A 25,859-nucleotide genomic window follows, 5' to 3' on the forward strand; every position below is an offset into this window, starting at 1 on the left:
AAAATTGAAGACTGATACATTATCAACAAGATGAATTATCAAATATGAATAAGCTTGAACGTCTTCTTATTTATTTATGCTTGAGCAACTTTACCACCTAATTCTTCATCAATAAAATCTTTAACAGCTTGATCGTAACCATCTTTAGAATCATCCACTTGAAAACCTAAATTGACTGCATCTGTATTATCAAATTCACCTGCCCATGTATCACAAATAGCAATTACTTTTGGATCTTTTTCAAATTTGATTAATTTTAATTTATCTTTACCACCGTATTTGATTCTGTATAGTGGATAGTATAGTATAGTATAATAAACAAAAAACAGATCGATCAGTCAATTCGTTTTATTCTTTACATAACTTACGCTGTTTCATGATTTAGGTTGGTTATACCGAATAAAAATGATAACTTACAAAGTTTCAATAATTTGTCTTGGAGTAATTTGAATTCCAGGTAAATTGACTATTCTTTCTGGCACAATTTCAACCAATTTTTTACCATCTAAAATAGCAGCGAATAAAATATTTCTAATTACAGTTTTAGTTTTACCTACCCAAGTTAAATAATAATCTAATTCTTTATCTTCCAAAGAATTTGCAATTGGACATAAAGATTCTTTACCTTGTAATGGTTCTCTAATCATACCTGATATATAAGATGATGCTGCACTTGATGGTTCACCAGGTCTAACTGTAACTGTAACTAATCTAACTGTTCTTGTATCGAGGTAACCTATTAAAGATACAATCTCAGTTTAGCATACATCATGTTTTTTTACTCTTTCCCACATGTAATTTGAATATTCTTCTTCCCGCTTCAAACAAAGAAAACCCACTAACCTTTTCTACCATAATCATAAACAATCATTTCAATAGCATGTTTTTGAACACCATAACTTGATTCAGGTATAACAGGTTTTGTTTTTGGATTTACAATTGATTTTGGTGTAACTTGTCCATAAACTGCTAAAGATGATGCAAATACATATATAGGTCTTGGTTGTTCAGGTTTTAATGTTAATTCAGCATGTTGATGTGTAGCTTTTAATAATGATCGATGTGAATCTAAATTTACTGAATATCCTAAATCGAAATTTTGTTCTGATCCACCTGACATAATTCCACTACAGTAAAAGGATTAAAAACGAAAATTGATCAGCTATTCATATCAATATCAACTATCGTAAATACAACGTATCATTTTATAGTGGATTTTTCGTGAATGAATTATATCATCTTGACCCAATAACATATACATTTTATTTTATGGTCCAGAATTAGACTTACTGTAATGCAAATACAACACCTATTTTTTCACTTTCAAATAAATCTTTTAATTGTTCAGGTTTATTTAAATCGGCTTTAACATTTCTTAACCTTTTATTATCATTTACATTATGTGAAGGTGGTTCAATTATATCAGTTGCTATAATTCTTAAATTTGGATATAATTTAAGTAAAAGTAAAACTAATTTTTGACCGACAAAACCTATACAAAAAAAACGATGTTTAAAAGCAGGGTCAGTCTTTTCATACGATCAATTGATCCAGATTTGAGATTAATTCATTACATTCATAGAAGAAAGGTCTCTTCCTATCCCTTCCTTTGCTGTCAACATCAATTATACACTGCACTCACCTCCTGCTCCAGTGACCAATGCTGTCTCCACGAAAGAAGGTAATTCTAATGAATCGTATGTTGGAATTGATGACATTTTGCTTTGTTTTGGATTTTATTCGATTGTTATTGTCGCGATGATAAAGAGAATACGATTTGAACTTTGTTATCAGTAATCTAAGTTAATGCTTGTATTGAACAGCCACTTCATGTAGGTTTACCAAATATAAAATCAAAGAGAGGATGTCTAGGTATACGAATCTTGGGAAGATACTGTCATTATCAAAACGGTTCATTTACCCGAACTGACAACCATCATTGAGCGTCTTTTACCGGAATACGGTCCGATGATTCACCGGCCCGAAATGTCAAGTGTATGTGCTAGACAATGCATTTATCTTATCGTCACGTAAAAGATATTGAACACATCGATGAGACATGCAGTAGATTGGTATGCACGAGTAGAGGTGCTACAATCACAAGTTAATGATAATTAACATTTCTTACAAACAGATGTATATATATAACGTTCTTCTGTCAGATGCAGTTTGACTTTTTTACCTTTTCCTTCTTCTGTATGTCTCTTACCACACTTTTATCGGGTTCGGATTATACCAGCGTTGATGAGTTTTTGGATTTTTGAAGCAATCTTAAAAGATGAAAAGACAATCAGCTCAACTCAAGGATGACAGTAGTGACTTGGACAGCTATAACTCACCATAGGATTTTTCATGTGATCTTGTAACGCCTTAGGATTTTGTTGAGCATCAGAAAGGATTTCTATTGAATTTTGTAAGCTTAGGGAGCAAGTTATATTACGCAAAATAGACTCACGTCTCATGATAGGATCACTCATGATTTCTTGTACTGCTGGATCTCTCATAGCTCTTTCGTATGTCTGTTCATCAGTTTCGGTAGATCGTTGCGATTGGATTTGCTGTAAGATTCTTGTCAAATTGGATTCAAGTTCTCGAGTGTGCTATAACGGCAAGAGTAATTTGATTAGTACTAGGGCTCCCTGAAACCGGATCTTGTGTTTGGTCCGATGTAACAGCATCGATTTTTGTGGCAATGAATTGACGCCATCCGCAGGAAGAGACTCACCTTCTTCTCAGTATCAGCTTCTGTGGCTTGCTGTAATGTCTCCAAAGCACTGTTGAACTCCTTCATAGCCTCTTGTACTAAAGCCTTTCTTATATAAGCTTTGATGAAAGTGGCATCGATTTTGATGGCTAATTCAGCATCTTTAAGAGCTTCAGGTAAAGCCATAAGTTTTTGGTAACATGAAGCTCGGTTGTTGTATGCTCGAGGATCGGTACTGTTGGATGGAAATACTTATCAGCATGTCATCCCTTAAAGTAATGAATCGCTTAAGACTTTTGAGCGTAAACTCACGGTAATCGTTTAACAGCTTCAGTGTAATGTTTGACTGCACCAGCATAATCACCAGCTTTGAAAGCTTCATTACCTTCAGTTCTGGCAGTCTCAGCCAATTCAGGATTGATATAAGCTTGTTTGTCGGCTTCAGCTTTAGCTTTTTCAGCTTCTCGAAGTTTAGTTAAAATATCAGGTGTTCGGTGTTCTGTGAGTGATTTAGAGTAGAATTTGATAGCATTTGCTAAATCACCGAGTTTATTGTGGGCTGATCCGATTCGTCCGTATGCTCTGGTATTCTAAGTATCAGCTCATATCCTCTGAACAGAAATACGAGAAGGAGCTAGCTCACTTGGCATAAACTTTGTAATCGGCTCTCAATTCTCTACCTTCCTCAACAGCTTTTTCACAAGTTTCAATGCATTTCTCGTATTCTCCTTTCTCAAAGTACACAGCTATAAAATTCAGGTTGTTATCAGCTATCATCACTCGATGAAAATCACTCGATGGAAGGGGCATCAAGAAACAGCTTACCAGATAAGTTGGTAAGGAAAGTGACATCTTTAGGGTAAACTTCCCAAGCTTTAGAATACAATTCAATAGCTTCATCGAATTTTCTAGCTTTGTAAGAAGCATTTCCTTTTGTCTTCAAATCAGCAGCTTCTTTCTGTACAGCAGCATCTGAAGATTCTTCTTCTTCGACTTCCATAGGTTCATCTTTTGGTTCTGGTACAGGTTCAGCTTTTTTCTCAGTAGATGCTGGTGTAGGTGTTGGCGCAGGTTTTGAAGAAGAAGAAGAAGTTGATGATGAAGCTTGAGGTTGAGAAGCAGAAGCCATTGGTTTGACTCCAGGTGGCATTTCATTACTTCCTTCAGGTCTTTCCATTGCATCCTATTAAGAACAATATATGACGTAGTTAGATCCGAAAAGAAAAGAAAAACACTTATAGGAAAGCCTTAACTTACAATATCAATACCCATCATTACACCTAAAACAGTTAACATTCTTGGATCACCCATCATCATACCCATATCTTTACCACCTGAAGCTTGTAATCTTGATACAGATTGTCTGAAAGTAGGATCTAACATGAATTGTTTTGTTTTTGGATGATTCTCTAATTTACTTATCATTGAAGGATCATTAAATATTTTACCTAAACCCATATCATCTCCTGCTGAGGCTTGTTCATTATCCATAGCTCTTTTCACATCTGCTAAACCTTTTTTAAGTACATCGGATGTAGAATCAACTTGTAAACCTTCTTCATATGCCATAACAGCTTCAGGATATTGTCTTGATCCATGTAAAGCTGCACCTTTTCTTGCATATCCTTTTGAGAATGAGGGGAGGATGGAAATGCACTACAGGTATGAGAATGGTAGGTCGTTTGGTCAGTATGTAGTTCTTATAAATATATATATCTATATATGATAGTATTATAGTATTCCCCCGTCCCACCCTTAGCTTCCACAGTGGTAATATGCCCCCCACCCACCCTGTCCCATAGTTAGACTGCCCCCGTCCCACCCCTAGCTACCGCAAAACAAATAAATTGTACACAAAAGTTGACTCACCTTTTCAGCATCTTCCAACGCGCCTTTCCAATCTTTTAATCCCGCTTTTGATGCTGATCTATTTGAATATAATACATGATTATTCCCATCAATCTCAATTGCATCTGAATATAATTTAGATGCTAATGTATAATCTTTAGCTGAGAATGCTTTATTAGCTTCTGCTTTAATTGCGTTGGCCTAATTAGAATGTCAAGGAAAGTAGACCGAGTTAGCACACTATACTGCGATGTCGTTATGCGTTTCAATTCTAGCTAGAAAAGATACTTACGTCTGACATTGCGTGACTCTTATCAGTCTGTTTTCAGTATAGTGTTGTTACAGATATTGATTAAGGAAGAAGTAGACAATCTTTGAAATGAGTTTAAGAGGATTGACTGCAACGTCAGTATATTTACATTTACGGTTGATGTCAATTCTACTCTACACACTTATCACTCGCTCATCGTCGAACAGTCCAGAAAACGATCAACCTCCACCTTTATACAGCATACTGAAAGGAATCTATCTTATCATTTTCACCCATATCATATCCACGTCATTTCAAAATGGCGCGTCGCGTTATGATACCCTGAATTAATACTACTACCAGATAAAACGATTTTACGCGTTTTCACCCAACTTGTAATCTTAGCATCTTCTTTCTTCTCACTCGAACCAAATAACCTTCTACATCTACATCATCATATCAACAAGGTGACTTTCAGTCAGAGGAATAGAGCGAGGACAAGCATACATATCACTCAAACAAAGTTGAATCATCCTCCACCATGGCCGATATACCCAGTACACAGGAATTGATGCCTGTTCTCGCAGATGATTTGATGCGAGATAGAGCTCGACAATTTGTGGAATTTTTAGACGATGATGTGAGTGATGACTGCTACCTTCAGCTTATGTCAGCCAATGTTCGTGAAAACTGATGTGGATCCATCTGATGTAGAGAAATGCAAACTATAACTATCGAGAATCAATCAAACGAATGTTGGATTTAGAGCAAGTTCGGTTAATCGTTAATTTAGATGACTTGAGAGATTACGAAAGAACATATGCCGATGGTTTACTCTTACAACCGACATCATACCTTCCAGCTTTAGATGCAGCTTTGATGCAACTTGTGCAGAGTCTGCATGATCCCGTTAAACACAAGATAGCTGGGAATGAATGTAAGTTCCCCATACCTGAATGCCCATCAAAGAGGAATCGCTAATAACTTTCGGTTCAGACTATGTCGGTTTGAGAGGTTCTTTCGGTCAGCAGCATTGTAATCCTCGTACGCTAAGAAGTCATCAAATTGGTAAAATGGTCAGTTTAGAAGGTATAGTGACAAGATGTGAGTTGTTTTGTACTTTCAGCACATATGGGACCGTCAACTTACGAATCATACTTTCAAATAGGTTCACTTGTTCGACCAAAGATGTTAAAATCAATACATTTCTGTCAACCAACTGGGAAATTCCATTCACGTTCATATCATGACGCTACAATAATAGCACCTTCATCAACATTAACAGGATCAACAACAGTCATACCACAAGATGATGGTGAAGGACATCCATTGTTAATGGAATATGGTTTATCAACATTCAGAGATCATCAAACCATCAGTATACAAGAAATGCCTGAAAGAGCACCAGCAGGTCAATTGCCTAGAAGTGTTGAAGTTGTTTTAGCCGATGATTTAGTTGATTGTTGTAAACCCGGTGACAGAATCCAGTTGGTTGGTGTATATAAATCATCTGGTGGTGGAGCAGGTGCGAGGGGTTTCCAGTGAGTCGATAGATTTCTCAATTGTCACTGTATGACCACTGATCTGAGTTATACATAGAACCTCAATTATCGCCAATAACATCATACTGCTGTCATCGAAACAAGGTGGAGGTATAGCTCAGACACCTTTGACAGATACGGATATTAGAAACATCAACAAATTATCAAAGCGTAAAAACATCTTCCAATTGTTATCACAATCTTTAGCACCGTCGATTTACGGGTCAGATTATATAAAATCTGCTGTATTATTATTGTTATTAGGTGGTGAAGAGAAAAATCTAAAGAATGGTGCACATATCAGAGGTGATATCAATATTCTAATGGTTGGTGATCCCTCAACAGCAAAATCACAGATGTTAAGATTCGTCTTGAATACTGCTCCTTTGGCAATCGCTACTACAGGAAGAGGTTCTTCAGGTGTGGGTCTGACTGCTGCTGTCACTACAGACAAAGATACAGGTAAGTCATATATGTAGTTCTTACCAGTAAGAAGTAAGACTTATTCATGTTCTTGTTGAATTAGGTGAAAGACGTCTTGAAGCTGGTGCAATGGTTCTAGCAGATAGAGGTGTAGTCTGTATTGATGAATTTGATAAAATGTCAGAAGTTGATAGAGTAGCAATTCATGAAGTAATGGAACAACAAACTGTCACTATAGCAAAAGCTGGTATACATACATCTCTAAATGCTAGGTGTAGTGTAGTAGCTGCTGCAAATCCTATCTACGGTCAAGTGAGTTTCTCAATCTACCAAGATCCAAATTTGTTCATCAAGTACGCTAATCGGTATTATGATGCCTTATAGTACGATGTACATAAAGATCCTCATCGAAATATCGCTTTGCCAGATTCACTCTTATCTCGTTTCGATTTATTATTCGTTGTTACGGATGATACAGATGAACAGAGAGATAGAATGATTTCAGAGCATGTTCTAAGAATGCACAGGTATCTCCAACCTGGTGTAGAAGAAGGTGAGCAGTATTTTCCACCCTAAAGGATCGAGAAAACATTGGTGTGCTTTTTTATGTCGTTAGGCCTTGCTAATGAAATTCCTCACTACAGGTGCGCCAGCAATCGAGAATATATCGCAAAACTTAGATGTCGGAGGAGACGAAGCAGAATCCAGAATAACCGAGACACCTGTCTTTGAGAAATTCAATCCCCTATTACACGGTGGTGTGACCACTTCATCTGGAAGAGGAGCAAATAAGAAGAAAGAAGTTTTGAGTATCGCATTTGTCAAAAAATACATACAATATTCGAAGAGTAGATGTCATCCTACTCTCACAAAAGGTGCTGCCGATTGGATTGTCAGTGTTTATAGTGCTCTTAGAAATGATGATTTGGCCGGGAACCAAAAGAGAGTGAGTATTTTGAGAATATCGGGTTTGCTTGATATTGCAATAATGCTGATCGTTTTCACCACTACAGACATCGCCTCTCACAGCACGTACGCTGGAAACACTTATCCGTCTTTCTACAGCGCATGCCAAAGCTCGATTATCTTCGAGTGTAGATGAAAGAGATGCCATGGCAGCTGAAGAGATTCTTCGATTCGCCTTGTTCAAAGAAGTACTTAAACCTGAAAGAAGAAAAAGAAGAAAACTTAACGCTAGTGCTTCAGTCGATGATTCCGATGAAGACGAAGATGAAGAAGAAGGTGAAGGTGAAGAAATCACAACTGGTGGAGTAACTGAATCACAAAGGGAGAGAGCCAGAGAAAAGAATAGAAGAATGGAAGGTGGACCAGCATTAAGAGGTACACCAACACCTGCAACGCCTAGAGCGACTAGAGCTACCAGATCAGCTAGTAGACCAAATAACCAAGTACCAAATGAGGAGGAAGATGATGTTGATATGGGCGAAGCAGAAGCATCATTAGGTTTGGATACTGAAGATCAACCTGAAGAGCAAGAAGAAGAAGTTGAAACTATCGAACCTACAGATGCAGAAATCTCCAATGAAAGGTTGAGTCTATTTAGAACTAGATTATCAAATATCTTTGAAAGTGAATTAGATGCAGATGGTATGATTGAATTCAATGATTTAGTACCCAAAATAAATGAAAATCTGTCCACTGGAGAATTGTTCGGTAATAGAGAAGCTCGAACTGCTATTCAAAGAATGAATGATAGGAATGAAATCATGTTTGCGGAAGGTACTGTTTATAAAGTTTAGTTCAAATTGTCATTTCAACAGTTGGCAACCCATCACTCAGGTTGGTTCAAGGTAAAAGATTGGAAATCGATTCTGTTTTCCCATTAGCCGAATGTTCTTGTCTTTATTGCTTTGCTTTTTTATTCTAGCCGGTACGTCTATAGATATTCGGGTTTCACGTTCTTCATAAAGTCGAATTTCTCACTTCAATTCTCTTTCCCGTTGAACTCTTTTGTATCATTGTCTGCATGTAAAATATTGTAATCCTCATATCGCTTCATTATTGAGAATGCCAATAATTGTCCAAACTTTCCGTGTGAACAGCAAGAGAATATAGTGCAAGCAAGGAGTAACGGAGCAATCACCAGGAGTTCAACAATGTTAATCAGGAATAAATGAAATTAGATTCATACATTGTTATCATAACCTTCTTTCTTACTGCTGATCTGTCTATATACTCTGTTTATCTCTTGACGTTGCTTTTGCGAAGCTGTAATATGGAACTTTTTTGGAGAGTCCTGTTGATACTGTAATCCAACGACTTATACATTGCCGATTTTGAGATTAGTATCGTCAAAGCAGTCTGCAAATGTAAGCAGAAACAATTAACGAAGTGACAATAGGCAGTACATAATCGTACCGTATATAAATATGCCGAGGCTGGACAATATCAAAAAATGATGAAATAAATTACTCACCTCCACAACCATTACCGTCACCGTTAGAACTCCATATCAGGTAGGAACCAAAGTCACCTAAAAGCATTGATTTTGTTTGAACCGCTATGACCACAACCTAAAACACCTCAATGAACAAAGTGCCTTTCGCAAGAAGCATAATCATTATCTTCTATTTTTGCGAGACAACTAAATTATCATCCCGATACTCCATGTCGTTCTATTACAGTGCTCGCCACATCGCAATGCAAAAAAATGTATATTACGAAACGCAAACAGTTTCATCGTAAACAATACAATACACAAAGTTTGTAAATAAATGTTATAGGCAAACGTGCATGAGAAATATTTAAGGCTACATGAAATCGGAAATGATGATTTAACATTCTTTCGTCGGCTATCTTAGGTTAACTCTTGATAATCTCTTCAACTCTTCAGATATCTAAGATATTATCTTCGCGGTTTCTCAGCTTATTTGGCTGGAGAGTATTGGTATGAAGAACAACATCCGGAGAAAGAGTCAACTTGATCTCTACTGTAGAAAGCGGAACATGCGTTGATAGCATCACCACATCCTTCTTTTATCATTGGGTTTTGAGAAGAGAGATCTAGGAGAGAAAGCAAGCAAAGTTTAAAAGGTTAATGATGATCTTGAGTGAATAGTAAAACAGTGAGGAGATACAAGAACAGAAACTTACCACATTGAGACTTGGCATCAGCAAGGGCGTTGTTACATGCAACGAGATTACATTTACAGTCAGGACTAAGTTGTTGAATGGTGGCCTACAGCGAAAAAGAAAAGGATCAATCGATACAGTCCAGATCTTAAGGAAGAGATTCCAATTTTACTGCACTTACGGCAAAATCTTTAAGAGTGAATACGACACCATCAACAACACCGGTGACGATACCACCTGTAACATCTTTAACAATAGTTGAAACTGGGTCATTTGATACAAGAAGTTTGTTGGCTTCAGCCAAGACACTATATAACACCAAAGGTACATTCGTAGCTGTCAGCAGTTGCAAATTGAATTTATGTCAAAAAGTGACGATAAATACAGTATGAATGTTTTGATAAACTTACTCGAAAGCGTTGGTACCAACATTGTCACCTTGATAGTTCAAGAAAGCGTTGAGATCATTGATTGTTGGACAAGTTACGTTGTCAATGTAGTTCTGGTTATCAGCTGAACATTGTGCTCGTTTAGCGTTGAGTGGGGATGCACTGGCACCTATACATACACCTTTATCAGTTTCTTTCCTGTCAGGATACACATTTTCATTTGTACTTACCCATGAGGGCAGATAAAGCACCGAGAGCGAGTATAGCTTTTGAGGCGAACATCTTAAGTATCTATTTATGAAATTGAATCGAGGCTGATTAATTAGGTAGAATAGAAAAGAAGTGAATTAAGATGAAATTGCTTGTGAAAGTTGTTGATGGGAAAAGAATGAGATCGATTATCAATTTTATCAAGGCCTTTTATACCTTTTTGCTGAGCGATAGTCAATACTAGTCAGTAACCTTAGTCAGTCAGTTTCTATTCAGTTGAACTGGGTTGATGACAGTCAATTCTGTCCCTGTATATGCTAAACAGTATTTGATGCTAAAAATCTTCGAACAACCCAAAATAGCTTCAACATAGACTAGTTTTAGGCCTATCATTGTCAAAGAATTTCGTCAATGGCTTGTTCAAGCTATTCAATACCAAAATAGGCCCTACTGATTTCACTACTGTCATAACAAACGTAAGACGACATAGGACTAGAGCTTCCGAAGAACAAGATTAAAGTGTAATTTATCTTTAGCTAGAAGCACACTAGACTAATAAATAGTTATCTAACTCTTCTATCGGCATGTTGCAACATCAGATTTTGAGGTAAATGACAGGAACAAACCGTTTAGTTATAGGTATCAATAAGAAGCATCCCTATGTTTTGGCATGCTTAGGGCGATAAGGGAATATCGTTAGATCTTGAAGCTATTGAATAATTCCCTTTATCTGCTAGGATCCTGAGTTTATGGTAGTTTATCTAATATCGATTCCAAGTAAGATGGCTACGATAATGTGATTGTATTGAAGCTAGCGGAAAAACTTCGTTAATCTCCAGATTCGGGTATTGACTAATTGATTTATTTTGTTTTATCTCTGTTCTGTTTGTTTCGTATGTGGAATACATCCATATGACCGCTTTGTATTTATCAGAGGTTAGTCATAATAAGATTCAGGCTTTGATTAGCGTAGAAACTGCAGGAACCCTTACCGAAATGACCAGCCGTAAATTAAAATTACATAAAAGTAGATCAGGTTCTTGATAATTTTTGTTTAAGTTGATAGTCTGGTATACATAATCTTACCTTATCCTAAACGCGTCAGTACATCGTCATTGAATAGAAAAATATCAAGCTATATTGTAATTAGTAGGTGAAAAGGAAATCAAATTGCTACTACTACTGTATGTATCACATATGGTTACACTTAGGAAACAGTAAGTAACGATCTTGCAATTATTCAGTAATTCACTCTGAGGTGCATTCGGGAACGCTATTGCTTCGACATAATTTGAGGGACTTAACTCTTGATTTTAGTTGTTGTTCATAACTATACGCTTCACATTCATATTCTGGTAGAGTACAGTACATGATCGAGGAAAATATTGGAAAACGAACATCGATCGTGGTCGCAAAAGATATTGAATTCGAACACGTTGTTTGCGAAGTCCCGGCAACAGCCCATGGCCACATGTATAGTGATTACTCATGATGACCATTTGCACGCACATACAACCGGCTTCTCCCAACGAAGATACGAGAGAATCGTCACACATCATAGGCATTTACCAGATGGGAACAAATCTGCAGTTGTATGATGAAACAACTAAAGTATACGACAAGGACATCTGCTAAAATCCCATCAAGGTACACCAAGATATATCGAGGATAAAGACCCACTGTTAGGAATGTTGTGCGGTTCGGTGTTCCTGTTCATGCCAAGGTTTAAAACAGGTGAACATCGATACTTTACCGTCTTGACCTTCCTAACAGTGGTAAGTTCAAAGTAAAGCCGTACCTCGACCTGCTTCGTACCTTGCAGCGGATCACGTTGATCATATATAAAATGAATTCTGTCAATAATAGCTTGACAATGTTCAAACCTTGATAACGACAGATCACTTCCTTACTTCGGGATTTACAAATTTCATCGGATTTGACCGTATTGATCAACCTCGACATTGCGCCATCATATCTCATCTATTTTTTCCGCATAACATATTCATGTTTTTCTACAAATTGTTATTCGACTGATTCTGCTTAGTCCACTGAGATGTTGATGCAAGATCATCAGTCCTCTATCATTAACATGGATAAATCAACAGTATTTCAGTATTTTGTCGGTACTACTTGATAGCCTTGGAACTTCTGACTTTAAATTAGCAAACCGTACTGATCAACAGTAATAAAATACAATGACCACTCCACAAAGTAAGATTGCGATAGTCGGCGCAGGTTAGTCAATTTGTGGTCTGTTTATGAAATGATTCGAAGCTTACAGCTGAGTCGCTGCTCTCCTGATAGGTGTATTTGGATTATCTACAGCTCTTCATCTAGCTAAAAGAGGTTATAAAGATGTGACTGTTTTTGATTATCAACCATATCATGAGAACGCATATAACCCTGATCAAGGATGTGATTCAGCTAGTGCAGATGTTAATAAAGTCTATAGATGTTCTTAGTGAGTGATTGAGACGAGGCGATTGACAGTAATATTTCTAGACTTCTGAAGAAATGATTTAGCTGATTATTTTGATTTTATCTTCAGCGGTAATGAAATTGAATATCAAGATTTAGCATTTTCAGGATTAAAAATATGGAAAGAGTGGAATGAGGAAATAGCTAAATCACGACCTGAAGACTTACCTAAAGGTCTTACACCAAAAGATCAATTATTATTCTTGAATGGTTTTTTGAAATTAGCTAGTTCTTCTGAACTTTCAGAATACGATATTCAAAGTTTAAAAGCGTTGGAAAAAGCTGGTTTGAGGGAGTATCAACATGTTTTGGTGAGTCGGTAGTAGTAATCCCGCTTGTCAGGAGAAATTCGCAAATGTTACATACGAGAAAAGTGTAACGGAACAAAGCTGATACTTTAAATCGCATCACAATCAATATAGCTGGATGAACAAGATTTAAAACGACTAGAAGAGAAAGAACTCAAAGATCCATCATCACATTGGAAACGAAAGATAGAATCATTGAATAAACCTCCTGGTGGAGATGGAAAACCTTTAAACGGATTTATCGATACTACAGCAGGTTTTACATATGCAGATAAAGCTTGTACATGGGCAAGACATTTAGCAGAAAAATCAGGTGTAAAGTTCATATTAGGTCCTGAAACAGGTAAATTCGATGAACTGATAATTGAACAAAATGAAGAAACAAAAGAAAAGTTTGTTAAAGGTTTAAGAACTGTTGATGGGAAAGAACATTTTGTTGATGTTGTTGTGGTTGCTGGTATGTTAACGTCTTGCACATCTTAGAATTCGTACTATATCATCCAATAAAGCTAAAACACGCATTCTCTTTCTCGGTGTACAGGTGGTGGTTGGACTCCTGGTATAGTGCCGGAGGTTGAAAATTTACTTGAAACTACCGCTGGATCTGTAGTAACTATACAACTGCCCAAGGATAGACCTGATTTATGGGACAAAGTGAGTATTCTCGATGATTTCCTATTCTATCGATTTCGGTTTCTTCTGTGGTAACGTCATTGATACCTTAATGTAATAACCTTCTTCTTCTACAAACAGTTTTCTCCAGAGAAATTTCCAGTTTGGGCGTATGGATTTACAGGAGCTGTTAGTCCTGAATTTGGTGGGTAAGTGAATTCTCACCATCTGATCTTGGTTACATCCTCAATGCAAGCATTGATATTACCATTAATAGTATCTACGGTTTCCCTCGAACCCCTGAAGGTAAAATAAAAATTGGCTGTAAGTTATATTCGCGAGTGGAAAATCGTAAAGCTTAGATAAAACTGATAAACAAAACAACCTTCAGACCGAGGTAGGAAATGGACCAATTTCCAAACACAGCCTAAAACCGGCAAGTGAGTATAAAGCTTAAACCGATTGAATTGATCACCCACTGAATAATCAACTTAATAGACGACTTTCCGTACCAATAACAAAATACACTGATGTAAAAGCTACTAACCTACCTAAGAAAGCAATTGATAACATCAAAATAGTGATTGCACAATTTTTCCCTGAACTCAAGGTATGTGCTTTGGATATATCGCTTTGACAAATCTCGAGAAAGGTAAAGGTGTGTACAATCAAATCAAGACGAGCTAAATATGTTTTTATGTATATAGGAAATCGGTATAACTGATACAAGAATGTGTTGGTACACAGATTCAATTGATAATTCATTTGTTATAGATTACGTTCCATCATTATCATCATATTCTAATGGTAAAGGATTATTTGTTGCTTCAGGTGGATCAGGACATGGATTTAAATTTTTACCTGTATTAGGTGAACATATTGTAAATCAATTAGAAGGTAAAAAAGATCAATTTACAAATTTATGGAAATGGAGATCAAGATCATTTAAAGCTGATGAAAAAGTAAATGGTTTAGAAGAAGGTGAATTATCTTCAAGAAATTTAATTAATTTGGAATTGGCAACTGAAAATGATTGGAAATGGGCTAAAGAACATCCTGAAGCTGCTTTGGAATCTGTAAACTTTCAATCTTTAAAGGTTTCCGCATAAGATATACAGTAGAGTATATATTTATTTGTTAGTTAGCTATTATCAAATGATTTGTATAGATGCATATATTCTATTCACACTAAATCAAGTTGCTTTTTAACAAGATGACAGAGACATAAACACATGAAGCATATTCGCGATATATGGTTGATTTGTTCACTCATCTATGTGAGAAAATCTTGTGCTCGAAAAGCACTCCAAATCCATACACGATACATATTGATCAACTTCATGCATAAAAGATGACCGTACAGTGTAACGTTGTCTGATTCCTGATGAATACAAACAATCAAGACCAAGCAAAATTCATTTATAAACCTCTAAAATCCCTTGGAGTAGCACCGGCATATAACCATTTACCCAAAGTCAAAACGTCATATACTCTTAATCCTGTTGCTTTTTGAATTGAATTTGAGAATGGTGGTATATTTGTACATTCAAGTACGATTGCTTTGACTTTAGGATGATTAGTCACTAGTTTATTAGCAGCTGCTAAAACTTCTTTTTCCATTCCTTCGAAATCGTCTAAATGACGATCAAACCTCATTAACGCTTGAACCTTGAAAGTTGTATACGGGACAGTATCACGTTTCCCGTCTAGTAATGAACTCACATGGTATACGAGATTCAAGTACAGCTTTGAATACACCTTGTTTAGGATCTGTAGATTCAGGTAAACCGTAGACCGGTGTTTCTGGATGAGCACCAACACTAATTAAATGCTGTTCAGTCTATTCAATCGTCAATGCCTGAATTAGCTTTTGACAAAATCTTTTCATCAAATCGTTTGAGATGTATGACTTACTAAAGCAGATTTCTTGAAAGTTATCACACCAACTGAATCTTTTGAATGTTCACCAGGATAGAAACTCTGTTGTAACCATGCTACTTGGATCAAAGCTGAAGTACCTATGAATGGTAATCTATTTACTAATAATGGATGCATTGTAGCGAGCTGATAAGAATATCAGGCAGAAACGATATTCAGCAATATCCTAGTATAATATGATCTACTTGATATTCCATTGAAGGGAAAGAGATCTATCAGACCAAAAAAATAAATAAACCAACTTACAAATCCACAAGTAGTTACGAATGCAACGACATTTTCTTCTTCGATTAATTTTTGACCTTCTCTAACGAAAGCATCAACTAGACTACTATCCCATTTATTTCCAACTACTAAATCACCTGTAGCTCCTTCAACTACTCTAATAACAACAGGTACATCACCCCATGATTTTGGATTACCTACATCTCCTGGTGGTCTAGGGAATGAGGTTTTTAATTGTAATACACCTAATTTAGGTACTTTCCTATCGGTATTTGAATCAGAAGACATTATGAGGATTGGAATTAGCTTGATGGTGGTTGAAGTGTGTTAGAGATAGGAATAATAGATTATATGTCGGTTTCAATCCTTGGTACTGTATAAATCACAAAATGATTACAGTATCTTGGTTTGAGGAAAAATATGATGCTTTGTCATCAGGCAATCCTCTGAGTTTGATATCTAATAACGACCTTCTTTACCATCATTCCTTCCCTATGTCATGCATGTTGACAGTTACTTTTCATTCCTGAACTACTTCCATGAACAAATCACATTAAAGTAAGATTTGCAAAATAAAAAGCCGAGATGTGTATCACCATTGATAAGGCAATGTTCAACGGGTAACCCCGATGATAAGCACGTCAGATTAGATAATTTGTATCATACATACTACATATATATCAGGAAAAACAAATAAAATCACGTATCATTTCGGGATCCAGCTGGTAAACATGGTAAAATCTGTGTACAAAAATTCTGCATGGAAGATTTAGTTAGATATGTGTATGCATACAGTGATAAGATCGACGTGGGGTCCGGGAATTCAGCTGAGCGTATATACGAGGTGTCTTCATAATCTATTTCCTCTATTCATTGATTAATCTATCTACTTCCAACATTTTGGATTTTTCTAATTTATCCTTACGTATTTGTCTAGATTTCAATACACCAAAATCATTCTCGAAGACGATTGAAACTTCTTCTAACGATAACCTATCGCAAAATCATCGACAGTCAGGACATAAGATCTTGTCAACAGATGATTTACTCACCCTGAAGTTTCCGGATAGAAAAAATAACAGAATATCCAACTCATCATGCAAAAGAATGCATATAAGCCAAATGCACCTGCCGGTGTGATGGCGTTCATCAGACTTAGAAACGTTCCTGCAATAATCAAGTTACCGGTCCTATAAGATATCGAACAAATGTATCAATCGATATGACTCAAAATAGTCTCACGGTGAAAGTGGTTTGCGCAGAGAAAATTGAACAGCGACTCACCAACAAGTAGCTGTACTTATGCTCGTACCTATCCCTCTGACTTCCAATCTAAATAATTCACCTTGCTGCCAAGGGATATTACCTAATCCTGTAGCGTAACTCGCAACGTAGACTAACATCGATAGTAGAACGCATAATGAAGTGGTTATTGGATAGTCTGAACCTTCTACAAGTATACCACCCGTCTGAGAGGTAAGAACTATACAGAAGGAACCTTTCAATCGATATTTCACGTCGGTCGATACATGATAATTCGAGACAACATGTAGTTGAGGTCTGAATTCTCAAGCAGTGCTTTGAGAACTTACTATGCAGGAAAAACGCTACCAAAATCAACGATACAACCATGACCGGCAAGGTTGTAAGCATTGTCATTCTCCTTCCCAGAGGATCGACGATCTGCAACCACGAATCACAGAGTGATTAGCTTTGATTTACAACGAGACATCTCGGACAGAGGAACAAACCTTTAACGCCACCAGGGTGAAAAGAAAGTTGACAAAGGCTACGATCATTCCTACTGCTGTGGCATTTTTGAAGCCTAAAATAGCGAATAGAGTTGCAGAGTAATACCTGAAGACGAAAAAGTGGACAACGACATTTTAGCCTAGTTCCAGTAGATTAACGCAAAGTCAGGAGACTAAAGATTGACAAACATAAGAGTATTAAAGCCGCAGAACTGCTGCGATATCTGTAAAGCACATCCAATGACTATGAGGTTTGTGTCAGCATTGGCTGATATTAGGTGGCTGGATACTCACTTAAAGCACGTCTATTAGCTCCAATCAGTATCAGACTCCGTATTCTTTCACCGAAAGTAGTCCTATCATTAATTTCCTTCGACTGTTTGACTGCTCTTCTCATTATATCTACTTTCTGATCAATCTGATGCGGTGTAGCCAGAGGATATATCTTGGATAGGATTTGATGTGCTGAATGTACATTTGATCTTAAGAGGAGTATACGCGCTGTCGATATACGAAATCAGTCATGTTATCAATATATCATCGAGCGTGCTCTCCTCATAACAGAGACTCACGAGATTCTGGTAAAAACCCCAATGAAAGAAGTTGAATTATAGCTGGTAAAGCACCTAATCCAACGATCCATCTCCAACCATTTGAAACATTTTGAAAACTTGCTCCAATACCTAAGGCAAAAGACAATGTCACATTTTGTTCAATCTTACTTGCGCATCGTCAGTCAGTGAAGGAAACAATTTACTTACCATAAGCTATCACCTGACCTAGAGTCACAACCACAGCATTTATAGTGACTAGTCTACCTCGTGTTTTGGTTGGTGCTAGTTCACCAATGTATAAAGGTACTATACAACTTGCTAAACCTACTCCTAACCCAACTACGAATCTTCCTGTAACCATTATATCGACTGAATGACAAGCCTGACCGATCAGACATATACATACTACTTTAGCAGTATACTTTCGGAATACATAAGAAGATCTCCTTGGAGAACTTGTACTCACAGCTTGAAGCAATGATCCTAGGATGAACACTATGTTGGCTAAGAGTATTACCGGTTTACGTCCCGTATAATCTGACAATGCACCAGATAACAATCCACCTAATAATGCACCAAATGTAGTGGACGATGTTATTGCTTCCTATATGATGAGGAAAACCCGATTAGAAAACCAGGTGAAATGGTTGTTGACCTTTTCTGGATTGATCGTAACCGTACTGGAAGTGAAAATGGAAGTGAATGAAGGAAAACTCACTTTCTGCCAATCAGTCAAAGATCCACCCAGGTCACCTTTGATTATTACCAATACACCAGATATAGCTGCAGTATCATATCCTATATATAATACAATATTAGTGACTCGTCGCTTTCCTACTTTTGAATCTCCAAAAGAGAGAGATTGCCTCAATTGGATAGCGACTTTGACATACCAAATAATAAACCAGATATAGCAGCTGCAAACACCAATATCCACACGAAAGATGTTATCCTATGAGATCGAACGTTAGCTATAGGATATAACCAATTTCATGATCAGGTTTACAGGTTTGGATTTGAATGACTCACTGATCTTCGCCTTTGACAACTATCATACCTTCATCAACTTCATTCTGAATTTGTTCTCGTTCTTCTCGTCTAGCTTGAAAACCGGATTCACCTTCATCTTCCAATTCCACTTCATCAGGTTGAAGTAATGGTTGTAAGGAAGATGAGGTTACGATAGGACTAGTATGTGAATAATCTAAAGATGCTTTGGGTGAATGGGTTCTCCAACTTGATATCGATTTTGATGAAGGGGATGTCGCGTGAGTCATCGTGGAGGTATCTCTGTCTTTCTAAACTTTCATAAGTTAACGTTGATTCATTCTTGATATGGGATCATTTGCATCAAGTTGAAAAGCTGTATCATGTAGTCGCTTCATTTGCTTAGCGACCTCGAGCCCAGAAGAAGAAAAGGTAACGTAGCAAGGAAGACAACCCTAACAACTACTAGTTCAGGTTGAAATCAATTGTTTATTTGGTTCTGATTCTTGTTCACCATTATTTTCCCGGTTAACATGACCGAAGCGGAGATAACGGATATTGCCAACTCTGTACAAAGCATTTAAGCATCTTTCATTACATTACATTTTACATGCATGATATCATCAATCTTGCTGACCTGAAATTACTTGTGCTGTACACTCATATGCGATACGTGCTATAATATGACTTGATGTACAATTCACCAGTCCACGCCTTCGTTTTCATCGTCACTACTACCCAGCCGCACATTCTCGCCTGTAACGTTTTGTTCAAAGTCAACAACTGATTTGGTTTCTACATCGTTGCCATTCTCAATCTTGACATTATCCTCTACAAGTTGAGGTGATTTTGGTGTATCTTCAACTACTTGTTGTTCAGCAATCTCGCTATAAATCTTATTTGTATTGGGTGAAGAACCTCTTGTAGGCGGTACAGAATTCATTAATGAAGGTGTGACTGAATCTGATCTATCCCTTTCTTGTTCCAATTTAACGTCATCTAAACCTGGTGTAGAAGTATTTCCTCTTCCACTCATAATCGAATGATCTTCAGGTTGAGGTGTCATTGTATTACCTCTTGAGTTTGAGGCTGAAACTGAATTACCTCTTACACTTTCAGTTATATCAACTTTCTTCTTTTTTCCCGTTATGATCCCTGTTCCACCCTTTTTACGTTTACCTGAACTATTCGAGGTCAAAGAAGCTTTAATCCTTTGTTTTTCTTCTTCTTCTAATAACTCTTTTAATCTTTCCGTACCTTCAATCTCATCTTTTTCATCATATCCTTTTTCTTCAGCTTTAAATTCTTCCCATCTTTCACATATTGGTCTAATCTTTTGTGAGATATTTTGTCCATTTTCATTCGATAAGTTCGTCATAGCTTGTTCAGGTGGATATATAAAATTTGGTCCGGGATTAAAAGTTGCTTTACCTTTACCAAAACAAGATATCATTGGATAGTATCCTAAAGTACCATCATCATGCATTACATCATCTTCTTCATAGTGCGATTTCTTCCCAGCTAAAGTAAAATGTTGAATCGAAGGTAAAGGTATAAAATCATATATATCTTCAAAAGCAATACCTAGATTCTCCCCATTCAGATAAAACTCTATCTTTGATCCTTCTAATCGTTCTAGTGGTCTTGACATATTTGTTTTGATTTCTTGTTGGATTGGTTCGTCTTTCTTCTTCTTTGTATTTTTAGTCGTAGCTCCTTTTTTACCACTACCACCACCGGTCTTTTTTGGTCCAGAAACATTCCCAGTGACATTTTCAGATTGGTCATTATCATTTCCACCAGGGTTTTCTAATTTGTTCAGAGCTTCTTTTTCAGCAGCTTTCTTTTCAGCTAATAATTTACCTTCTCTATCAATTAAACTATCCATTTCTTTTGAAGGCATATATTCAGGAGATTCAAAATAACTTTGACCTTTATATATAAATTGTCTCCTGTGTCTTTTTATTTTACCTGGATCATTTCTTGGTAAATTATTAGATGATGGTCTTGATGGTAATGTTATTAAACAACCTATAATATCACCTGTTTTGAAAGATTTTCCAGCTCCAGCTCCAGCTCCAGCTTCAACTGCTGAATATGGTTTTGGTCTAGCTAAATGAACTTTTTCACCATTTACATCTCTGATTGAATAACTATATGCATCTGATCCAACAGGTGAATCTATACCAGATTCTCTTCTACCCCATCCTATCCTAACATGTGCATTACCATGATCAGGATTACTTAAATGTCCTTTACCTCCACCGGTATCACCATTACCACGTTCAATCTTAACTTCAAAATACCATTTACCTTCTCTAACTGATACATTTGCTCTAGCGGATCTGAATCCTCTATCATTTGATATCGTTAATCCTGAAGGTGATATACGTATATAAGATGATCTATCTAACCATGACATGTGAACTGAAGGTAACGTAGGTGGATAAGGTATTGTACGATGAAAAGGGAATCTAGGATGAGGTGAAGGTGTAGGAGATATTGCACAAGGAGCATATCGGAAATCTATGATAAGTCAAAGTGGTTTAGCTATATCATTGAAAAAGCATATCGTCTAACCATGAATGAGTGAGAAACAATCACTCACTCTTCACGATAGGTACATCAGTCCAAAGAAAACATTCTTCACCATATTCATCACCATCACCACTTCCAGGTACTTGAGCACCTAATCTAGCAAACTCTCTTCTTTCAGCAGCATCATTCCTTTCTCTTCTTGATTGGGATTGATGTGATAACGTTGATGGACCTGGACCTGCTAAGCCTTCCACAGCTGTAAAAGAAGAGGAAAGTGTTGAAGTATCGATATCACCTGATTGAGATTGAGATACTGAAGGTGGTGCAGGTGTTGACGAAGCTGAAGAAGCTGAAGGTGACAACTTCCTTCGCTTGACTGGCATTCGGATTAGTTTGCGATCAGCTTTGCCAATCAACAGAAATGTCAGAACACCTATTGTTCCTTGTCTGTGACTTGTTTCAATGCTTGAAAGAATAGTCGCTATCTCCAAAATGTTTATTTATGAGACATTCCATCTTATGCTTTCATGTTGTTCAACGCGTAAAGAGGATCGCATGGGAAACACGTGTCATTACCGGTTGAATGGTAAATTGAGCCGTTTTCCATTTCCCCGGATTTCAAACGACCACTATAAAAGAGATACACCTATATATCTATATGTCTATATCCTCCAAATTCACGATTCAGCATCAGAATCAGGCTTGTTTTGGAAGATAATCTGGTACTCTGGTGGTCTGATAGGGCACAGCTCAAGGCGAATTTCACTATAGGGAGAATGGAATCTGTTTCATCTGTTGGCATCGGCTTAGTAGCCGGTATGTGAGCATATGAACCGCAACAATGACTTATAGGCCAAGGGCGGAAGAAATGTACCGCTCGCTTCGGAAAGAATTATGCGTCATATAGCTCGGTATTTCTTTTTGGACGATCCCAATACACCCATATAGAAACAAAAAAACAATCTTTCTTTGCCTTTTTTTTTCTTCTGTTTATATTTATCTGTCTTTTCTCCTTTCTATCTTCTTCGATTATTCTTTCACGGACCCAAATCACTTGACAAACAAGGGAAATCGATTCAAGACTAAAGAAGAAAAATGTCAAACTACGAAATTAAATCAGATAACCCTTCATTCGTATTACACGGTATTGAAGATGTTAAATTTGAGAATGTAGGTTCCTAGATATCTATTATATCGGGAAGAAGCTAACGAGATTGACTCAATCCCCCTATGAATGATACTTAGCGACCTGTACCAGAAATCAAAAATGATGAATGTTTGATAGCAGTATCAAAAACTGGTATTTGTGGATCTGATGTACATTATTTATGTCATGGTAGAATTGGTGATTTCGTTTTAAAAGAACCAATGTGTTTAGGTCATGAATCTTCTGGAACAGTAGTTAAATTAGGTCCAGGTGTCAAAAATGATGGTAGAATTAATTTAGGTTCAAGAGTTGCTATGGAACCTGGAGTTAGTTGTAGAACTTGTACTGAATGTAAAAGTGGAATGTATGAGGTAAGTGAAAAAAAAAAAACAAATCACATGTGAAGGCGAATGGGTGATGGGAGCATGATATGCGGCGAGGGGGTTGAGTGAGTTGGGGCAGTCGATGTTTTGAGATGTCATCATTCTGCATAACATGATGCTTTCGATAGAGCTGACAAGATGCTTACTTTAGCTTTGTCCCCACATGAGTTTCGCTGCTACTCCACCGATTATTTACGGTACTTTATGCCGATATTGTAAGCTGAATTATTATGCAGGCTCAACTCCCCAACTGACATCTTCCTACCCATACTCATAACAGATGTTCTTCCCGCCGATATGCTTCACCCACTTCCTGATTCAGTAACAGACGAAGATGGAGCTATGATGGAACCATTATCAGTTGGTGTACATTCAGTACATTCATTAGGTAAACTTCAATCAGATCAAGTCGTTATCGTATTTGGTGCCGGTCCAGTCGGTTTACTTTGTATGGCAGTAGCAAAAGCTTTAGGTGCTAGAAGAATTATTGCTGTTGATATTCAACAAGAAAGATTAGATTTCGCTAGATCTTACGCTGCTAGTGATATTTTCTTACCTGTGAGTGTTTGAGTATATACTTAAGAGTCGAAACCCTTCCTGTCTACGCATGATGCTGCTTCTTCGTATTGGAGTAATACTTATCCAATACATTTTCAATTCTTAGGGCGCTCGAGATCCAAACGAATCCATGGAAGTCTACTGTGCTAGAGTATCCGATGAAATTCGAACTACACTCAACATCCCTGCCAGAGATCATGGAGCGGTCGATCTCGCTATTGAAGCTTCTGGTGCACCAACATGTATTCAAATGGGTATCAATATATTGAAACCTGCGTAAGTTGCTCTCAAAATACAGCCAACATGCTGCATACTGACTGAAACTTTTCCGTTCGTGATTTCAGTGGTACATATGTTCAAGTAGGTATGGGTAGAAATATGAATGTACCATTACCTTTATTCCACGTTATAAATAAACAATTGAAAGTATTAGGTTCATTCAGATATGGACCAGGTGATTATCCATTAGCTGTATCCTTGGTTGAAAGAGGTTTAATCGATTTGAAACCTTTAGTAACTCATAGATTTGGGTTTGAACAAGCTAAAGAAGCTTTCGAAGTTAATAAATTAGGTAGAGATGAAAGTGGAAAAGGTGTTATTAAAGCTATTATCAGCGGTCCTGAATAAGTAAGAATTATAAACGTAGATAGGTAGATTCGAGCATGGCATCTATTGAGAAACAGATTGCCATTTTATGTATATGTATATTATCTAAAATCTATCTTCTGCATCTCATCATCAGTTTAAGCGAGTTTATGCGGCATAGACCGAGAAAGAAGGATGTTATAACCATTCTGAATTATATTATGTCATTCAAAATCGTCCATAAATTGTGCATGCATGCAAAAGAGAGGTTGATTCATATCATGTTACTAATGAGTCGCTATCTCTTCGTTTCCTTCTTTGTATGAAAGACTTGTATCATCAGCACATTTAAACAATGCCTTTACCGCACGAAACGAATTCTCGTATACTGCCACCTGAAGAAGATGAAGATCCAACACAATTAGCATTGATGATAGAAGGTAAACCTTATTTATCATATGATGGATATATAGATAAAATAAGAGATAAATCAGCTAAGAAAGTGTGGGAAATCAATCAAATAATGGATATGGTTCCTCGTATGGATGCAATGAGGGAATTTATATATATGGGTAAAGAAGTTTGGATTGTACAAGGTTTCTTTTGTGAATATGTCAGTAGAAACATATATCTTAGATTGACATTGGACCAATATGAGATAAGTAAAGGAACGCTGATTGATTGAGATGTAGGGATTCAATATTACATTAGGTGATGAAGTATTTATAGGTGCTAATTGTACTTTACTTGATGTTGGACCAAGTGAGTGATAAGAAAGAGTCTGCTTATAGTATTAGACATTTCTAAATGACAATTCAATTCAATTAATAGTTAAAATTGGATCACGAACCATGTTAGGACCGAACGTTCAAATATTAACACCTTCACATCCAATAAGTCCTGAAGAAAGAAATGGATTAAAAGGTAAAGAATGGGCGAAATCAGTGATTATAGGGGATGATTGTTGGATAGGTGCAGGTGCAACAATTTGTCCAGGTGTAAATATAGGTAATGGTTCAACTATAGGTGCTTCATCTGTTATAACTAAAAATATCCCACCAAGATCTATCGTTGTTGGTAATCCAGGTAGAATAATAAAAACCATCAAGGAAGATGGTACGACTGAGCCTTACACAGATCCTCAGTAACTTCTGCAATGCATACGTCTCTTCTGCTTTTGCTGTAGTCTCGCTCAGAGATCCTTTTTAAGCAGTATGTAGCTTGAAACGTCTTGCACAAGCACATACTGTAGCATGCTTGGATCTTACTTTTTAAGTATGAGAACGTGCCCATATGCATATGCCGTTAAGGGAGAAAAGGGTACTGCTCTAATACCT

At 36.9% G+C, this 25,859-nt stretch overlaps 10 protein-coding genes across 10 annotated transcripts; 4 read left to right on the top strand and 6 right to left on the bottom strand.

Annotated features, from left to right (window-relative positions):
* Positions 1–74: 74 nt before the first annotated feature.
* L201_004529 (uncharacterized protein) lies at positions 75–1,718 on the bottom strand (the record flags this gene model as incomplete). The annotated part of the gene is made up of 5 exons (XM_066220270.1): positions 75–285; positions 418–736; positions 844–1,127; positions 1,291–1,492; positions 1,643–1,718. The coding sequence occupies 5 exons, from the start codon at positions 1,716–1,718 to the stop codon at positions 75–77; spliced, it is 1,092 nt and encodes a 363-aa protein (XP_066076367.1).
* A 498-nt stretch (positions 1,719–2,216) lies between these two features.
* L201_004530 (uncharacterized protein) lies at positions 2,217–4,853 on the bottom strand (the record flags this gene model as incomplete). The annotated part of the gene is made up of 10 exons (XM_066220271.1): positions 2,217–2,270; positions 2,340–2,401; positions 2,456–2,600; positions 2,726–2,939; positions 3,017–3,286; positions 3,348–3,450; positions 3,530–3,887; positions 3,962–4,360; positions 4,574–4,753; positions 4,845–4,853. 10 exons carry the CDS (start codon positions 4,851–4,853, stop codon positions 2,217–2,219), a joined length of 1,794 nt encoding a protein of 597 aa, XP_066076368.1.
* Positions 4,854–5,343: 490 nt separating this feature from the next.
* Positions 5,344–8,526, top strand: L201_004531 (uncharacterized protein; the record flags this gene model as incomplete). The annotated part of the gene is made up of 9 exons (XM_066220272.1): positions 5,344–5,442; positions 5,517–5,739; positions 5,799–5,906; positions 5,971–6,343; positions 6,402–6,805; positions 6,870–7,078; positions 7,151–7,319; positions 7,411–7,712; positions 7,780–8,526. The coding sequence occupies 9 exons, from the start codon at positions 5,344–5,346 to the stop codon at positions 8,524–8,526; spliced, it is 2,634 nt and encodes an 877-aa protein (XP_066076369.1).
* Positions 8,527–9,653: 1,127 nt separating this feature from the next.
* Positions 9,654–10,530, bottom strand: L201_004532 (uncharacterized protein; the record flags this gene model as incomplete). Its single annotated transcript, XM_066220273.1, has 5 exons — positions 9,654–9,790; positions 9,881–9,965; positions 10,041–10,167; positions 10,270–10,417; positions 10,479–10,530. 5 exons carry the CDS (start codon positions 10,528–10,530, stop codon positions 9,654–9,656), a joined length of 549 nt encoding a protein of 182 aa, XP_066076370.1.
* A 2,123-nt stretch (positions 10,531–12,653) lies between these two features.
* L201_004533 (uncharacterized protein) lies at positions 12,654–14,965 on the top strand (the record flags this gene model as incomplete). Its single annotated transcript, XM_066220274.1, has 10 exons — positions 12,654–12,693; positions 12,763–12,919; positions 13,007–13,247; positions 13,359–13,701; positions 13,786–13,898; positions 13,998–14,065; positions 14,134–14,180; positions 14,248–14,296; positions 14,355–14,466; positions 14,564–14,965. 10 exons carry the CDS (start codon positions 12,654–12,656, stop codon positions 14,963–14,965), a joined length of 1,572 nt encoding a protein of 523 aa, XP_066076371.1.
* A 310-nt stretch (positions 14,966–15,275) lies between these two features.
* On the bottom strand, positions 15,276–16,307 carry L201_004534 (uncharacterized protein; the record flags this gene model as incomplete). Its single annotated transcript, XM_066220275.1, has 4 exons — positions 15,276–15,490; positions 15,579–15,696; positions 15,771–15,920; positions 16,041–16,307. The coding sequence occupies 4 exons, from the start codon at positions 16,305–16,307 to the stop codon at positions 15,276–15,278; spliced, it is 750 nt and encodes a 249-aa protein (XP_066076372.1).
* Positions 16,308–16,885: 578 nt separating this feature from the next.
* Positions 16,886–19,601, bottom strand: L201_004535 (uncharacterized protein; the record flags this gene model as incomplete). The annotated part of the gene is made up of 13 exons (XM_066220276.1): positions 16,886–17,012; positions 17,072–17,209; positions 17,304–17,502; positions 17,612–17,702; positions 17,771–17,876; positions 17,960–18,014; positions 18,065–18,271; positions 18,343–18,453; positions 18,532–18,706; positions 18,791–18,928; positions 19,043–19,122; positions 19,218–19,276; positions 19,354–19,601. 13 exons carry the CDS (start codon positions 19,599–19,601, stop codon positions 16,886–16,888), a joined length of 1,734 nt encoding a protein of 577 aa, XP_066076373.1.
* Positions 19,602–20,011: 410 nt separating this feature from the next.
* L201_004536 (uncharacterized protein) lies at positions 20,012–22,232 on the bottom strand (the record flags this gene model as incomplete). Its single annotated transcript, XM_066220277.1, has 2 exons — positions 20,012–21,837; positions 21,920–22,232. 2 exons carry the CDS (start codon positions 22,230–22,232, stop codon positions 20,012–20,014), a joined length of 2,139 nt encoding a protein of 712 aa, XP_066076374.1.
* A 712-nt stretch (positions 22,233–22,944) lies between these two features.
* On the top strand, positions 22,945–24,564 carry L201_004537 (chlorophyll synthesis pathway protein BchC; the record flags this gene model as incomplete). Its single annotated transcript, XM_066220278.1, has 6 exons — positions 22,945–23,019; positions 23,095–23,367; positions 23,531–23,594; positions 23,660–23,937; positions 24,044–24,213; positions 24,282–24,564. 6 exons carry the CDS (start codon positions 22,945–22,947, stop codon positions 24,562–24,564), a joined length of 1,143 nt encoding a protein of 380 aa, XP_066076375.1.
* Positions 24,565–24,877: 313 nt separating this feature from the next.
* Positions 24,878–25,670, top strand: L201_004538 (uncharacterized protein; the record flags this gene model as incomplete). The annotated part of the gene is made up of 3 exons (XM_066220279.1): positions 24,878–25,135; positions 25,215–25,284; positions 25,354–25,670. The coding sequence occupies 3 exons, from the start codon at positions 24,878–24,880 to the stop codon at positions 25,668–25,670; spliced, it is 645 nt and encodes a 214-aa protein (XP_066076376.1).
* Between the last annotated feature and the right edge of the window lie 189 nt (positions 25,671–25,859).

The sequence above is a fragment of the Kwoniella dendrophila genome, chromosome 5 (genome assembly GCF_036810415.1).
Source record: "Kwoniella dendrophila CBS 6074 chromosome 5, complete sequence".
Lineage (NCBI taxonomy): Eukaryota > Fungi > Basidiomycota > Tremellomycetes > Tremellales > Cryptococcaceae > Kwoniella > Kwoniella dendrophila.